The sequence below is a fragment of the Alexandromys fortis genome, unplaced genomic scaffold, assembly GCF_014885135.2.
Source record: "Alexandromys fortis isolate MF-2015 unplaced genomic scaffold, M_Fortis_MF-2015_v1.1 scaffold_111, whole genome shotgun sequence".
Lineage (NCBI taxonomy): Eukaryota > Metazoa > Chordata > Mammalia > Rodentia > Cricetidae > Alexandromys > Alexandromys fortis.
Window position 1 is genome coordinate 894,355 of NW_026067996.1, and position 18,155 is coordinate 912,509.

General features: G+C 48.7%; 1 protein-coding gene across 1 annotated transcript in view; it reads right to left on the reverse strand.

Moving 5' to 3' along the window:
- The window catches only part of Nup210 (nucleoporin 210), a 95,265-nt gene that overhangs the window by 45,483 nt on the left and 31,627 nt on the right, over nucleotides 1-18,155 (reverse strand). Inside the window, exons 7-16 of the mRNA XM_050160327.1 lie at nucleotides 15,537-15,695; nucleotides 14,912-14,980; nucleotides 13,516-13,622; nucleotides 12,511-12,651; nucleotides 11,565-11,702; nucleotides 10,456-10,611; nucleotides 9,821-10,019; nucleotides 5,505-5,650; nucleotides 3,238-3,459; nucleotides 1,244-1,417 (exon numbers count right to left, since the gene is read on the reverse strand). Coding sequence (XP_050016284.1) covers nucleotides 1,244-1,417; nucleotides 3,238-3,459; nucleotides 5,505-5,650; nucleotides 9,821-10,019; nucleotides 10,456-10,611; nucleotides 11,565-11,702; nucleotides 12,511-12,651; nucleotides 13,516-13,622; nucleotides 14,912-14,980; nucleotides 15,537-15,695 — 1,511 coding nt within the window. The remainder of the gene's footprint in view (nucleotides 1-1,243; nucleotides 1,418-3,237; nucleotides 3,460-5,504; nucleotides 5,651-9,820; nucleotides 10,020-10,455; nucleotides 10,612-11,564; nucleotides 11,703-12,510; nucleotides 12,652-13,515; nucleotides 13,623-14,911; nucleotides 14,981-15,536; nucleotides 15,696-18,155) is intronic.

Genomic DNA, 18,155 nt, shown 5'->3' on the forward strand with positions numbered 1-18,155 from the left:
AACCACCTCCTGCCTCCCTGGCATCACTGGCTCCTCCCAGCTATACTCCCTGTGGCACTTCTGCAGTGGCCCGCCTGTCTCCCAGTGGCTCCTCACCCTCCTCAACACTCTCTTATTCCAGAGTCTGGTGCCAGGAGAACCTGCTAGACAAGTATGTGCTGGAGGGATGAGGAAACCAGAACTTCCCTCCTCCAAAGAGGGTTGAAGCTAGTTTATCCCTAATCCCTGAGCAGGATACACTCAGGGCCCTGGACTATTATGTTCCAGAGCTGAGGACTGGACAGCCCCAGCTTCTGGGGAAGCCGACCAGTAGGTTTTACCCACCTCCCCCCTGCCCCCCAGCTACTGTTTAAAGGCCCATGCACTTTCTTTCCCTCTCAACACTTTACTGTGGAATGTCCTGACCCATGACAATACAATTCTGTAGATGCCCCCTCTCCTCACAGCTTCCAATCCCACTCTGAACACACACTCTGTACACAGAGAACACCCCACCTGAACAACTGAAACCACAGAACACTTCACAAAAGGATTCTACAGCCCCTTATATGCCCAGCAGAGGGCGATAGTGAGTCTGGATTCAGAAAGTTGGGTAGAGAGGGGTTGCATCCTATATGGCCACTGCAGAAGCTCCCGGACTTAGGGTGAGGCACACACCAATGAGCCCATCATGAGTTAACTCACCATTTCATAGCCAGCCTACTGTGTCACTGTACTTAACTGACATCAGCCAACAGGTGGGCACATGGCCCAACACAAAGACTACACTCTAACACGGGACGGGGTGCTCCTTGAACTATATATGGACTCCAGGGCTCCACAGAGCATCAGCTTCCCCCCCCCATCCCCCGTGGTAGTGAATCCAACTGTGTGCTGTGACTGGTTTACTCTGCACAACATTAAGGGGAAATGGGCTACTTATTACTAGCCTAGGAAAAGATCAAAACTCTAAGTATAACAAGTGCTTGTCACCTTCCACCCCTATAAACTAGAAAATCAGAAGCCAAGTCTCTGTAAGTCGGGGACCAACTATGCAGCTGGACTTTAGGAAGTCTCCCAGCTCTGCAGGCTCTGGACTCCACCATGCAAAGAACAAATGGAAACATCTTGCACAGCTCTGGCCGTTGAGATCCAGGTGCCTGTGTGTGGAGTCCCAGCTATCAGAATACTCAAGGCCATGGGTGAAGTGGGTCAGATTCCTCTTGCCCATGTTTCCTCCCTCCCCAGGAGGGGCCATACTCACCACCTGCTTGTTCTGCTGCAGCAGTGGACAGGACAGGTCCAGCTGCGGGAGGGCATAGACAGGCATGAGGGTGAGCCTGGAAGGTGGGGCACAGACGGACTTCACCACAGTGGGTTCCACAGCAGGGAAGGGGTTAGAGAGGCTGGGCCGATTCCCCACGGACAGGGCGATGACCTGGAGGAGCAGAAGGAACAGCAGGCACCTGAGCACAGTCCCCTCCTCTCTGAGCAGAGACTTAACTTCTATATGATGTATGATGATGCCTATGCCCCAAGTATGGTCTACAAACATCTCAGAAGAGGCAGATTAGGGGGTACCTTCTGGTTCCCCAGGACATGAGGAAAGCCTCACAGCTGAATCTGCAAATCCACGAGGTCCTGGACATTTCAAAAAAGAGTCTGCACTGACTTTAACCCATCACGGTGAGGCACAAATATGGGAATCTGCACACTGAAGGGTAAGGAACCTTAATTGTGAAGGAATGGATCAGAAAAGAGGCTTACAGGACAACATCAGTGGAGAGGCCAGAGACACAGGCAGAACCATCCCACTCCATGCCTGTATGCGCCTCTGTGTCAGAGGAAAAAGGCCACACTCACTACCTCATGGACAGGACAGGAGAGGAACTGTCACACAAACAGAAAAGCCTTTTTTGCTGCTAGAGTGGGGTCTCTGAAGTCAAGTTCAGCCCATGGTTTTACATGCAACACAGTTAACAGCTGTGCCTGAGGGAGCATCCCCAGGCTCCTCAGAGACAGATAACTGCTGAGGACACAAAAGTCTGCTCCAGCACCCCTTATCTTCCCTGACCATGAGGTGGGAGGAGGGAGGTACCTCTTGACTTTCAGGCTGTCTGCCCATGACACAAGTGAGGGAGCCCAGAGGGCTGGAAGTGTGGAAGGCCTTAGATCAGACCTTGTTGAGAGTCCAACTTCTACAGGCTAAGGCAGGAAGCCCAACGATCTAGCTAAGCCATGATTCACTGCTACCCTTAGTCTTACTATTTGACAGTATGCATGTCTTGTTCTTAATATTGTCCTATATTACTAGCACCTCTAGGGGGGCCTTTTTCAAAATGCACTCCTTTGACCATGGCAGTGAGCTTTGAACTAGGGAAGCCAGACACACCTGTCAGGGTGTGAGTGTGCATCTTCAGCTGACCCTGTACCACACAGCTATCAGGGTGTGCAAGTGCATCATCTTCAGCTGAATCCATATTCTTTTTGCTTATAGACAAGTAGGAATCACTCTCACTTTTCAGTTCATGGTTCTGCCTACTTTTTGTTCCTGTCTGAGGGCTCCCAGAAACACATCTGTCAGAAGCCAGAAGAGCACAAGGCCTTGGCCTGGCCTGGAAAAGGGTGCTGCCCCAGCCAAGCAGGCCCCATATTAACTAAGGATATGGCACACTTGGCTCAGTCGGCTTAACCTTCCAATATTTTTTGGTTCTCAGAACAAAAACAAAGCTGAAAACAAACCCTTAACAACATCATAGTTGAGCATAATAACTTATGCCTATAATCCCACCACTTGGAAGGCTGAAGCAAGATGAGTTCAAGGTCAGCCTGTGCTACATAACTATAGAGTGGATTTCATTCAAGCTAGCCTAGGCTGCATACGGAGAACCTATCTCAAAACAAGATATTCACACACATAGGCAATGCCACATCCATCCCATCCAGAAAGAACAAATTGGAAAGAACCCAGGTCAAGGGTCTCAATCCTTTTCAAAGTGGCCCAACCTTAAAACATGGGGCTTTATGATTCCTGATTTCAAACCTCTACTCCTACTTATAGCCCTAAGAAAGAGGAGGCCACCTACAAGCTGGTTTTAAGAAAGCTGGTATGTGCTGTGTAATCCAATAGGTCACTTTGGGCTGCCTTGTCTGTAAAATGGATACAATAGAAACAACACTCTCAGGGCTCTGTGAGAACTGAGTAGGTTTTCTACCTCCCAGTAGGCAAGATGGGACTGAGGGCAGCAGTTCACTTACCTGTTCACCCAAGGCCTGGCAGGTCACAAGGACCCAGTGCTGCTGGTAATTTCGGGAGGCTGGAGTACCCAAGAGAGCCAGGCTGATGCTGCCTGTGTCTTCAGAAGTAACATTCCGAAAGAATTTGGAAGGTTCCAGGACCCATGGCCTGGGGCCTCCTTCAAACAGCATCTCCTTTGAGGAGCCCAGGGTTACCACAGCAACAGAAGAGGGATCCACAGCCTGGAGGAAGAAGGGGAGGCTTAGTATTGTTTTGGGAGGAGGTGACCAGACAATGCTGAACATCCAGAAGGCAGGTCCTCACCCTTTTTGGGTGGGCCTGCCAGGCAAACCCTGTAACCTCTTTGAAATTTAGTCTCCATGTGGGCAGTTGCACTGGGTTGCCATGAACTAGGAATTTTGGAAAGAATTGGGTCCTCACTGGAGTAGGGAGAACACTGGAATGCTGAGCATGGTGGTACATAGTTTAAATCCAGCATTCAGGAGGCAGAGGAAGAGGCAAGTGAGTTTCTATGAGTTCAAAGCCAGACTGGTCACGAGTCAGCAAGGGTTACATAAAGAGACCTTGTCAAAATAAAAAGTAAAGTCCAAGAAATTCCTACCTGGGATCTATCCTAACACAGACTAAATGACAGAGAAACAACTTCATGAACAAAACCATGTTCCTCATGCTCACTTCTTACAGCTAAGAGTCAGAAATACATTGATATCCACAGAGAGGGTGCCTGGGAGCCAGGATGACACCTTGTATAGGTCCCAACACAGTACTGACCAAATATTGAATGCAGGACATAATACTGATCACATACATTCATCTCTACCACACTACTATCATTATATTCTATGAGTATTTTACCTGCATGTATGTCTATGTACCACATGTGTCTACAGAGGACAAGGAAGGCTCTGATGCCCTAGGACTGTATTTACAAATAGTTGTGAGCCACCATGTGGATGCTGGGAATTAAACCTGGGTCTTCTGGAGAAACAGAGAATTCGAGTTTTAACCACTCAGTCAATTCTCCAGTTCCTGCTTTAACCACGGAACCTTCTCTTTAGCTTCCCTCTACCCCCACCCCATCCTGTGCTTTAACAAACAGAAACCAGCCAGTATGGAGGCATAGGGCTGTAATCACCGCTATTAGGAAGTAGAGTTAGGAAGGAGGATTTTGAATTTGAGTCCAAATTGGGCTTCATAGCAAGACCAGCCCAAAATAAAACTAAAAAGGTCTGAGGATGTGGTTGAGTGCTTGCCTGGCATGCTCGTCAGTGAGGAATCTGGTGGAGTGTGGAGCAGAAGATAGCTCTCACGGGAAGCTCCTGGCCAGCTCAGTCAGGGCCGGCTTGCTGCCCTTCATGTTCCATGGAGCTCTCCCCACTTTCCTTTTGTTTTCCTGTTTATTTGGGCTGTTTTATTTTCTTTTTTGAAATGGGTCTTATTACTGAGACCAGGTCCAGGCAGCCTGGAACTCAAGATCCTCCTGCCTTAGGTACCTGAGAGCTGGGCTTACAGGTGTGCATCACCACACCTGGGTTTATGGCTTTATCTCTCCCATCAGTGTGTAGAGGCACCCAGGGCCAGTTCCTGGGTCTGTTTTGTATTTGGCAAAGAACAGTGCCTAGCACACACTTCAGGTTCTCAACATTCACTGAAGTAAATGGTGAGCTGGCCAGTAAAACCATGAGGTCCTCAAAGTCTCCAGTGAGCAAAGGGAAAACTCACATAACTTTGGACAGAAAGCCCCGTACTGTCCTTATGAACCGCGGTGGCTGCGGTGCTAAGGAACTCACAGCCTGCCCACAGGCACAAATGATAGCAAGTTGGGATCTGTTCTGATTTCCTTTCCACTGCTGTGGTAAATGCCATGGCCAAAAACAACTTGGGGAGGAAAGGATTTATTTGGCTTATACATCCCGATCATCCCATCATGAAGAAGTCAGAATAGGAACTCAAGGTAGGAACCTGGAAGCAGAGACCATGAAGAAACTCTTTTGGTTTGCTCACCCTGCTTTTTATACAACCCAGGACTACCCACATCAACCATTATTCAAGAAAATACTCCACTGACTTTCTGATGGGAGCATTTTCTCAACTGAGTTTCCTTATTCCCATTTGACCCTAGATAGTTGTCAAGTTAGCAAAAAAAACAAAACCAAACAAAAGACAGTGCAGGATCTAAGGAGAGAGGCCATCCTCACCTAACCTCCAGGAACATTTAAGAAAAAGTGGAGGACAGGGCAGATGACAAAGGACAAGCACAGCTCACCTTGAGGGGCAGGTAGGCGGCGAGAGTGATCTTCGCACCCAAGTGTACATGACCATGTGTGTAGCTCACAAGGAGGGTAGTAGATCCCTGGGCATCAGCTCTCACCTTCACCCCACTGCAGTGCTCAGGTCCTGGTGGCAGTCTCCCTGCACAAAGAAAACCAAAAGTAAACACGAACTTGTTTTTGAAGGGGAAGGCATGGCAGGCCCATGGCCCCTTACCATTCTGGACTTCATATACAACTTGATTTGGTTATAATTTAAATTTTCTAGAGGGTAGGAGCTGTAGCTCAGTGGTAAAACAGTTACTTAGCATGAAAAAAAATGCTCTAGATTACATCACCAGCACCCCAAAACACAAACAAACAAAAGCAAATTCAAGTATAACTCATGTATATTACACACAGGTCTGATATACATACAATTGGCAATGATTTCCCATCTTCCCCCACATGCTCAACACACCCTGTGTCCGGGATCCACGTCAAGAGAGAGCTTACCAGCAGCTTAGCCTCCCCTAGGGGCCTCTTCTGGTCTCCAATCCCTCCCAACTTTCATCAGAACAGCCTCACTGTGCTGTGTCTACGGCTTAGATAAAGTAGGGTGGGGATCGCAGGCTACCTGGTCTGTCTTCCTCTGCAAAGTTCTCAGAGTCTTCACAGTCAAGTAGCCTTGACTCATTTCTGTACACTGTTCTGTGTGGGGATGAGGAAGCACAGCAAGACTTCCTTGTGTCACCGTGAACACTCTAGGTGGTTCTAGTTGGGGCTGTGCTACACAGTATCAAAGTGGACATATACGGGTCTATCTCTAAATGGCATACCCCAGCACTTCTGCTGGCTGTGTCCAGAGGAGGCAGACCAGTGGCAGGCAGGCATGTGTGCAGATGAGTGTCTCTCCCAATTTGCCTCACTGGCAGCTGCTTTTCATCTGTGCTATCACTTTCCATCACATTTTAATTAAGTTTGTAAGAATCGTATTGATGTTAGGCTGGTTTGTTTTTGTCAGTATGACACAAATGAGTAACTCTGGGAAGAGGGACACTCAGTGAAGAAACTGCCTCTGTCAGGTTGACTGTGGACAACTGAGCAAGTCTGGGGGGCATCTCCTTGATTAATTACAGGTGTGGGGGCGCCCAGGCCACTGTGAGTAGTGCCATCTCTGGGCAAATGGTCCCAAGCTGTATAAGAAAGCAGGCTGAGCAAGTTCACGCAGTGTTCCTCCATAGCCTCTGCTTTAGTTCCTGTCTCCAGGTTCCTCCCCTGGATTCTCTGAAAAATGGACTATAACCTGTAAGCCAAAGAAACCTTTTCCTTCCCCCAAGATGTTGTTGGCAATGGTATTTATCACAGTCACAGAAACCAAACTAAAACAAATTTGAATTATGATGAAGTACACAACATGTGGACTTCTCACTTTAAACAAAAGGGGGTGGGGATGACCGGTCATGGTGCTGCAGACCCATAATCCCCACACTCTGGAGGTAGAGTTAGCAGGCAGATCTCTATGAGCTCAAGGTCTACCTGCTCTACATAGTGACTTCTAGGCTGGTCAGTGATTAATAGTGAGACCTGGTCTCAAGGGAAAAAAATCCCACCTCAAAATTCTTCCCCCCCCCCCCCCCGAGACAGGGTTTCTCTGTGGCTCTGGAGCCTGTCCTGGAACTAGCTCTTGTAGACCAGGCTGGTCTCGAACTCACAAAGATCCGCCTGCCTCTGCCTCCTGAGTGCTGGGATTAAAGGCACCGCCGCTGCCTGGCTCTCAATATTCTTATATATAGCCACTTGCCACAGAATTGTGAGGTCCCATCACCAGTGCTGCCCAGGCCCTTTGACTTGCAAACCTGAAATGTCTAGTACTAACTGTTCTACCCTGGCATTCACCATTATCTGTTTCTTGTCACCTAAGTGGAATCACAAAGCATTTATCTTCCTGTGACTGCCTTTGCTCACTTGGCACAACGTCCTCAAGGCTTCTCAGGGCCGGGCTACATCAGAGCTTCCTTCCTTCTTGGGACGGAACCTGCCCTGAGCCCAGTCATCTACCGACGGCACCTGACTGCCCGCATGAGTGAATAATGCTGCTCTGGGTTGACACAGATGTCTTTGCATTTGTACTTTCAGTAACCTTAGGTCTACGTCTAGAAATGGAACTTCCTGGATCATACAGTAATTCTACTTAAACTTCTGAGAATCCACCACAATGTTTTCCACAGTAGCTGCCTTTTAATATCTTCCAAAAGAGCACGGATTCCAGTTTCCTCACAACCTTGATGTTTCTGTTGCTGTAATAGTAGCTGCCTCAATGGGAGAAGTTTTCTTTATGTTTCTTTATTGAGATTTATTTTACTTTTAATTATGTATATGTAATGCACATATATGCATGCAATACCCATACAGGCCAGAAGAGGATGCTGGATCCCTGGAACTGGAGTTAGGCAGTCATAAGGTACCTAATGTGGGTACTAGGAAACAAACATAGGTCCTCTGGAAGAGCAGCATGTGCTCTTAACCACTGAGCCATCTCTCCAGCCCTGTCCTCGTTTTGCTTTGAATTTCTGAGATGACTGATGAGGGTGGGCATCTTTTCCTACAATAGGGACTACTACATGTAACATTCACAGAAATATGTGCTCAAGTTCTTTGTGAGCTATTAAATCATTTATCTGTTTTATTGTTGACACAGAGAAGTTCTTTCCATAGTCTAGATCTTAACCCCCTACCAGAAATATGATCTGCAAATACTTGCTCCACTCCATATTGCTTTTGCCAATAGGGAACCTGATACAGTCCCTTTCTCAGACAGTCCGGTGGCACGTACCCTGGCTTGTAGGGGTAGGCACTACTAACCTATCCTGAGAACCATACATGCCCCATGGGTCATGTGTGCCCTAGGGTGGCCCTCACACATACAAGGACATCTGCTGCCCCAGCCTGCTGGGTTCCGTGAGTACCCTGTGCCCTGACCCAAAGTTCAAGTTTCCTAGGTAAGTTCTACACCCTGTACACCGAGGGAGATTCTAGCACTTTCTGAGGGAAATTCTGACCACAAAGGATTTGTTTTGGCTGCTATCTTCAGAATTAAGACTCCCTGAGAAATCCTCAAGATGTTCAGAGGGATGTCCACACGTAACTCTCGTACCTGTTTTCCCGTGACCCATGGAGACACTGAAACTCAGAGAAGTTGAACAGAATGCCAGTAAGTGAAGGGGCTTAACAGACTTGGGAATGCTGAATTACAGGCACCGGAGTCTCCCTGTGTACTAGCCCCAGAAGCCTGAATGACACCCTACTGACACCCTGTGGGATGGGCGTGAGGGCAGTACAGGGGACAGTCCATCTCTGGCCACCAGCAGTTTCTCTCCCTCAAAATGCCACCTCTTCCATTCAAAATAGCTAACATGTGGAAACAATAGATTTTCTAAGGCCACCAGCCTGTGACTTTGCTTGGGCACTTTTCAGAGATGTCCTCTTCCTCTGTGCAGCCCTGGATGTCATCACAACCACAGGGACACATAGTCACCTGGAAAGTATCTGTGCCATTTGAGACTTACATCCCTTTCTGCTCAAATACCTTCAGTAGGTACAAGCCCCCTGTGATGGAATAGGCGCTGATGTTCTAGGCTCACCATGTGCTAAGTCCTACTAAAGCTCCCACCTTTGGGGCATGGCATGGGCACATTCATCAAATGCTGTCCTGGTTCTCGCCAACACCCTACCTATGGCCTGCTTCTACTCATAATCCAAGTATACCACAGATTGGCTAACCTGTAAATCAGAGCTAATCCTCACCTTGCCTGGATCCATGCCTCTGGGAGGCCATATCTCACAGAAACTGGAGCTGCAGGTCTGTGTCCCATCCCTGCACAGGCCCTGTATGACCACTGGAACAACCAAGCTCCTCCTGTTACAGGTACACAGCCACAATGAGGCCAGCCAGAAAAACCGCTTGCCCCACACATGCAGGGCTGACACTGTCAGCCACCACCAATACTACCCCCAAGACAGGAGGCTGGGAAGAATGTACTCAGGGTGGCCTGGGCCTGTCACAGGCATTACGATTGAACTAATCCAAACCCCAAGTACACATCATAGTATGAGCACCTGTTCCACTTCATGAACTGAAATATGAACAAGGACAGGAGACTCCTTTCAGACATCAAAGAGATACAGAGCACACAAACCTGTCAAGGGTAATGCATCAGGCAGGATTCAGAATGGACAGGAGCACAGGCAAGTGCCACCTCTTAAGTTGTGGCCCCTCTGGTGCCCACAGAGAACCCACACTGTCTTGGCTCCCACTCTGCTACTGGTTTACCTGGCAATGGCTGGAACACACCCTGGTTCTCCACTTCTACCACCAGGTCAAAGTGGGAGCAGTCGCTTAGGGTAACCACCTCACTGCCACCTCCAGGCATGAAACCACTGATTGTCAGGGGCAGCTCCAGGGTGTGGCCCACTCGAGCCTCCACCTGGCACGGGGCGAACTCCATGCTGCTGGGCTCAATCACATACACCTAGAGAAAGAGAAGAGCCCAGGCCCATCAGGAGGAAGACTAGCGGGGCTGCTGGTATTTTCTGTGAGGATAAATAAGGTGAAGGGCTGGGCCAGTGCCCGGAAAGGATGGGGTGGCAGCAAGGATCCTCTCCCAGCCCATTCCTCCCCGGGCCTCTCCTCCCAGTAAGGAAGACTATCCCAGTCTCCCTCTCCTGACTGGCAACAAAGCCTGAGGTGGGGCCTGAGTCGCTGGGGCACAGCTCGTGGGAACCCCCCATCATGTTCTGAGTAGCCATGCAGTCAGTTCTATGGGGCCTGACTCCTTGAGATCAGGGCTGGGATGGGTCCATCAATCCCCCACCCACTTACAACTACAGACAGAGGAATAAGAGCTCTGAATGAGGCCTGAGGGGCGACTGGAGCCTCTACCTTGAACCTCTCCATCATCATCTTACCTTCATCTCACCGAAATGGAGAGGGTTCTGAACATCATGAGCCTGGATGACACTGAGTCCAGTGTCACTGCCCGTGGTCATGACGCCCTTGACAGTGACCGTGGCAACCATGTAGCTTGACGAAGACCAGCTGAAGTTCCCACTGCCCCCTTGGGCCTAGGGAGGAAAATGACATGGGATCCAATCCATCAGTCCCTTACCCTTCCCTGCCTGGGAAAATACAGGGTGGGGGCAAGTCTGCACTCTTCTTCATTATCACACAAACATGCTCACCTATTCATACCCAGGTTGAACTGTGAGCATGCACACATACAAACACACACACACACCCCTGCTCACAAATGCCCACTGCCACACATTCACACACCTGTTCACACTCATTATTCACATGTCTCCTTACACTCAGCCACATCTGATACCTACATTCACACTCACTTATGTTGACACCATAAATAAACACCACATACACATTTGCACACACACTCATGAGCTCATTCTCAAACACACACATAGCATACCAAGTACACACATGTTCATACATTCAAAAAATCATACCTATACACACAGCCAAAAGCCTGCCCATAGAAACGTGGTACAAGCCAACATTTCCTCAGATGTCCCCTTTGGCCCTCCCTTCCTCCATCCTATCTCATTTCCAGTCTTCCAGTTGCAGGGATCTGGCAACTGACATACAAATACACATCTATGATAATGTCACCTCCCAGAGCTCAGACCTGGGTAGAAACCACCCTGGTCATGGATCCACTTGCAGAATTCACAAGCACACCCAGAACACAGCTCTGCCTGTTCCTAATCCTCTTCAGGGAGTTAATGACAGGCCTTCTTCTAGGTCAGAGATCAACCTGAAATCCCATGTAAAGAAAGGTGACAGACTTTAGTGTGCAGAGGCCAGTGCAGACAGACGTGAAATACTCCTGTCTCAGCCCTAGACAGACCAAGATAGCAGGATAGTTCGTTCTAAGCCAACCTACTGAGTCCTACATAGTTCAGCTCCTGTCTCAGTAAATGAATATAGAAAAGGATGAAAACAGAGTCATCATCCCAAGGAAACACCTCAAAGAAAATACCTAAAGCAGTCTCTCACTCACCTTTATGGTGTACTGATAGGCTCCTGTCTTTGGTTGCCACGGAAATGTCAGGATGCTGGGATAGAGTGTGATGGGGATATGAATGTCCACTTCCTGCTGGTTCCACACAGGTACCTGAAGCATATGAACCCCTCCATCCTGCAAGATGAGATTGCTGCATGTCACCATGGCAACCACATTATCACTAGTTATTTTTCTGTCACCTAGACCCTGCCCCTTCTTGAGGACCAGTCCATAAAAGGTAGCTGTGTTCCTAAGAGTATAGAAAAGATAGTGGACTTGCTGTCAATCTTTAATGGTTACTCGTGTACAATCTACTTATTTGAGTCCTCAGGTATTCCTTACAGGCTGGATGTGGTTGTCCCCAGTTTACAGATAAAGAAACTGAGGCCTGGAGCATCTCACCCAAACCCGGAGCTGCAGTGATGAGGCATCACTGTCTGGGGTACAGATCCTTCCTACCTCTCCACATGCTGCCTCCCTTAGGTCTGGAGGGCTTGTATGAGGCAGGGGAGAGGAATACCCTTGACAATGTTCTGGACTGGTAAAATACTGCTCCCAAAGGCTGACGAGTCTTTTCAGTACAAGACAAAAACAAAGGCTGAAGGACTCAAGCAGACAAAACAAATAATGAGGGCAAGTGGGCCTCCTGCCCATGCTATCCCCAAACAAAATCTGTATTCCATCTTAGAAGGTGTAGACCATTTTTATAGGATGGGTGCAGGGTGCAGGAAGAGAAAGCTTATGCACAGGAAGATCCCCAACAAGCTATGACAGCCAAGGGCATCTGGAGCTCAAGCCCAAAGTGGGAAAGTCTCCTTAGGAACCAGAGCAGAGGCAGAGTTTGTCCTGGGGCAAAGTTTGTGCCAATTGACATTTCTACCCTCAGAGTTGGGTTATGGGTGCCCAGGGCCTAGGATACGGAAAAGGATTGGCATCAACTCACCTGGTCCACCACAGAGGTGAGGGTAGCGCTGATGGTTGTCTGGCCACTCTGGATCGCCCTGACGTGATGATAAGACCCATTCTGGGAAGAAGACAGAACCTCAAAGAACTCAGCAGGAATCACAGCTTCAATTCGGATGTTCTGGAAAGGTAAGCGGGATGGGTAAGGGTAGCTTCTAAAAGATGAGTGTGACATCACGAGACTGGGAGAGCTCCAAAACAGTAGCCAGGCCAGGCTGGGAGCCTCCGTGGTCCCAAAGCCTCTTAAACAAAGCAGGCAGAAGGAAGGAGGCCCTAGTGCTCTGATTCCTCCCTGCCTAGCATTAGGCCCCAAGACCCAGCACCACAGTTCTAGATGGATGTGTGATCCTCAAGGTAGCTGACAGTCTACTGTCACTCTCCAGATCCTGGAGTTGCGATGAAACAATGAATTTAAATAGAGAGCTGAGTCCCTGACAGCAGGGGTTTCAAGCATAGCCGTTGTCTAGTCATTGTTCAGCAGGGGACTGAAGGACCTCTGCCAGAAGAAAAAGGAGGCTGGCCTCCTAAAATCCCTAACACTACAGCAAGAGACTGTGTGACCTATGTGAGGGCACTGGGAGGCTCTCCTTCGTGACAGAAGGATGACCACCACTCCCCAACTCATCTTGCATACCTTCTCAGAAGCTAAACATGGTGGCCTTGGTCACTTGAGAGCTTCTGGAAGGCAGCAGGTATATCCAGACCCCAGACTATCTCCAAAGCAAAATGAACTCTCACCTCAGGACCCCATGTAAGGAATAGGAACACACAGAACTACCACCACTACCACTATCCACATAGGCCCTGCTGCCTGGGCTATCTACCCCCAGCCCTGCACGAGGGGATGACACCAACTCACAGTCTAACAGGGACCCCATGATACCATCTCCACAGCCCTAAAAGTACCACAGGAAGCTCTGAATCTGCATATGTGGGGACCCTGTGGCATCAGCATCCCTCCATCAGAACCCCAGCAGGCACTCACGTCAGATGGGTAGACCTTGTTGCTGGACCTATCAAATACTTCGATGGTGATTGCATATAGACGCCCAGTCTCAAGCACCCATCTGTCACCAGGGTGGACTGTGAACCCTAGAACAAGAAGTAGGGAGTTCAACACTCAGGCTACAAGGGCAGCAGGACTGAGAAAGAACCTGAGGCTAAGCACTATATACCCACCCATGTAGAAGCCCCAGCAGCCAGACCTATTCAACGCCTAAGGTTCCAGTAGATCTAGCCTGAGGCCACAGCCCATCTACACTCTGATTCCTCAGCTGGTCTATTCACTGGCCAATGTAAGTCTATCCCATTGTCACACAGGTCGGGCCAAGACCATGGCTGTTTAGACTCTGAGGCTGAAGGATGTGTACACTGTGGTGATACTGTGTCTCATCTGCAGTGACAGGAGGTTCAAGCTCTCAGGCATAGCAGGACTAGCTTGAAGCTAGGACAGGTTTTGTATCCCAGGCTAGAGCACTGGAGAGCTCTGGACAAGGTGTATCTGGGTCTGGGCTCTGAGGGTACTGAGCTAGGATGCCAGACTAGCTACTTCTATTCCCACGATACTGTTTGTTTTCTCATCTGCACAATGCCAGCCAAGCTGTTCACTCTCTTCACCCTTCCCACCACAGAAGTTCAGTCTGACACAGCACCTGTCATACACAGACTCTCCAGAAGTCTTTCCTCTGCCCTGGTGTTTATTCCCACCACAATCTTGCCACCTGTCTGTAATGGCCTCTGCTGTGAAGCTAAGTCTCATCACAGACCAATCAGGTAAAGGATGCTGCTGAGACACAAATGGTCACCCTCCCTGGGGTTGCTACTTGTCAACTGGATTCTGCATCACAAGAGGCTCACAAGCTCTCTGACAAGAGGTCCCTAAAGGTTTTGCTGCCCATCTGGCCATCCTTCTTCTGACTGAACTTTGGCAGTGTACTCTACAGGTGAGTTGCCTCACACCCCAAGAAATGTTGCCATGGTGGCACCCATGACACATATATCCCAAAGGTCTTGGTGCTGACTATCACTGAAGCTCTTAGGCCCTAGTGGACCTCAGAGTGTTTTACTGCTACCTCAGATGGTTTCCTCCTCTCTCTAATGCCTCCCCCTTCTTCCTGGCCAAGGCACTGCCAACTGTTATGTCAACCTAAGGATGCTCTGTAACCGAGCACCAGGGTCCCCAACCTTGTCAGGTACAGTCAGGTCTGCATGATGCTGGGGCTGAGGACTGATGCCCCTGAATCTGGCAGAGGATGTGGTCAGGTTCGTGTTAACTAAGACACATACTGCCAAGCTGAACTGCAGTTCTTGCTTGTACTTTTTGATTTCTTGAACTGACGAAGTCACAAGCTATCAATGTCCCCCCAGGGGGCCACACTTACCTAGGTACCCGGCTTCAACCACATAGATGGTGCTGTTGGGCAGCCTGGAAGCTCCTTGCATGCGGATACCTGAATTCTTAATTAAGGTACAAAACTTCAGAGACAAAATTTTAAAAAAGCAGCTTGGGCTCCAGTCTGACTCACGTGGCTTGAGCACATGCAGACACCATGTACACTGAGAGGTGGGTTCAGAACCTCTAGCTTAGGCCAATTAGAGCAAAGGTGCGGGAGAGTCAAGACCCTTGCTGTACTACCCTAAAAACCAGGGTCTTTGCAAGGGACCTCAGAAACCACATGGCATACAATCAATCTTGGATTCTCAACAACCTATATGCCAGTATTCACACAGCCTCTGCCAGGTCCCCTACGAGGGGGCTGTGGTTCCTGAGAAGCTTCCAGAAGCCTGGAATGATGTGCGCCTCTGCCACAGACTCCATCTCTGGGAGTCTCTCTGAGTCACGCACAGAGGTGAGCAATTCCACTCAGCGGGTTGCTATTTAGGTTCTTTCTGATTTTCAGGCAGATGGGGAAAACAGTGCTATTTTTAGTCCTGGCTGGCTTTAAAGGAGAAAAACAACTTGGCTTCAAAGTAGTAGGCATGACACAGTGCCAGAGTAGAGGATATTCCTGTGGCCCAGGACCAGGTTGCTCTGTCCCATCTGCATGGCAGTGACCCTCGATGTTTCCTGTGTCAGGACCGCCACAGGCCGGTTAGGGTCTCCTTGAGGATCTGGGATGCTGTTCTGAAGCTGCAGCTCATACTGATCAGAAGGCATTGAGAGTTCTGGATGTGAAAAGAGACAAGAAAAGCTGGGAAGGTAAAGATGTGAAATGCTGGGTACCAATACAGCCTTCTCCAGGCCTGACTCTGGGCACCTGCCGTCATGACAGCTGCTTGAAGAATGCATCTCTTCAGGGGTGGGCATCTGACCATGCCCTGAATTGAGCAAGCTCTTCTCTACATCCAGGCTCCAGTGGGGTTCTCACTGGTATTACCAAAAAGGCTGTAGCCAACGGTATCCTACTGAGTTTCAGATGCTCAGCTTACCATCAACGAAGAATGACTCTTGTTCTGATCACTATTTGTGCACCTCTGTATCTATTTTGTATAAAAATACCTTTCCCAACAGTAGTCCAGAACACAGAACAATTCCCCAGGAAATCACAGATTCTAGGAAAAGCAACATCTGGGCAGAGAACATAAGCACTTCTGATCTGAATGACAACTGCTGACAAGAATTCAGTTCTCAGGAAAGAGAAAGTGAGAGCTGACTTCAAGGTCAAGATGCCCTGGGCTTGCTTAGATGTCTCATGACCAATTTCTCTTATCTCATCCCTCAACAACCCTAGGAACAAGGATTACTGATACACCAACTTTAGATAGGGCTGAGCAGAAGCTAGCTCATGGTCTGCCATGACATCCACTGTGTTGAGAACCCAAACTTCATATGCTAGAAGTCTGGCCCTCAGCTTGGTGAACACTTCAAAGGGTGTGGCCGGGGCTGGAGATGTGGCTCAGTTGATAAAGCACTTGCTCAGTAAGGATGAGGATGGGCGTTCAAATCCCAGCACCCACATAAAGCAAGATCGGTAGCTTGTGCCTGCAATCCCAGCATTCCTGTGGCTAGATGGGAGACAGAAGAATCCCCGGAAGCTTGCACATCAGCTAGTCTGGTGTAAGCAGCAGTGAATAACAAGAACCCCTGTCTCAACCAAAGTGGACATTTAGGACCAACATTGAGGTTGTTCTCAGACCAGCAGCAGGTATACCCCCATGCTTACATATTCTACCCCCAAAGAGAAAGAGAGAGAAATTAATGATTGGGGGCTGGAGGGATGACTCAGTGAATAAGAGTGCAGAGGACTCATTTGGGCAACTCACGAATGCAAGTAACTCTAGTTCCAGGGAATCTGATACCTATAACACCACAGGCACCTGCATGCATAAACTCACAAAAACACAAACACGTAATTTCAAAAGCTTAACCTTAAAAAAATAAGAAATTAAAAAACAAAACATGTGGCCTAGGGGAGGGTGGTCAGGTCACTAGAGGCATGGTCTAGAAAGGAATGAAGGCAGGTCTAGAACCTTAGTTAGCTCCTGTTATGGAAGAGCAAGCCTGGCTTCCTCTCTTACCAACGTGGCACATGGTGCCATCGTGATCCACCTGCCTTGAGGAGAAACAGTCAAGGGTCTGCAAACAAAAGGTAGAGATCTTGGATCTCCAGATTGTGAGTTATAGCAAGGACCAGCCTTGAGTATTCCATCTAACAGAATATCAACTAAGACATATAGCTAGTTAGGAACAAACTAGCACCCCCTGCCTCCAAGTCTAACCACTTTCACATACTCTCCCCTGCATCCTTGGCATGTTCTAACCAGTCACTCACTGTCAGTAGAGTTGCAGCCATGTACCACTTCTTGGCCTGGAATGGAATATGGCCAGTGAAGGAACCTAAGGGGATTTGGGAAAAGAAGCAACTTGCCTACCTTCTGCACCTCTTGTGTGCTCCAAAAAGTCCTCAGCGACTTGCTTCTGAATCATAGGTCCTCAGAGTGCAATCCCTAGGCTATCAGCATCACCTGGAACCTCATGTGGATGAGTGATGCAGGAGCAGAGGGTATGTCTAAGAACCTGCTGCATCAGGAGTGGGGCTCAATAACACATGTTCACAGAAGCCCTCTAGGTGTGTTACTACATGGCCATAAAGCATCCTAGCAAAATGTTTTCCCATGATTTGCCCTCAAAGGCCATAGCAGCTGAGGCCAAGTCACTCCAGTTACTGCTTGAGCTGGTAGCAGACCACAGTACCATCCCATGATGCAGGTTTAGTAAACCTGCAGAATGTAGGAGTTATGGAGTCATATAGACTTCTGCCTAGATTCAGTGGAAAGCTGTAGAGACCCAAGAAAACAATGCATAGGTCTGCATCAAGTGCTCACACAGAAGCACTACAATACACGGTGCAGAAAAGGCATTCTGCCACCCGTGACACATACACCAGCTCCCTTGTGGGGAGAGTGCAGCAGAATTTTAAGAATGAGTTGGACTGGAGAGGTACCTCAGAGGTGCTATGCTGGCTAAGCCTGTGTTCCTGTTTTGTGCTAGAAGGTTCTTACAGGCTGGGGCTAAAGAAATGGTTCGGTATTAAGAGCACTGGCCACTACTCCAAAGGACCCAGTTTCTATTCCCAGCACACATATAGTAGATCACAACTATCTAACACCCTATTCTGGCCTCCA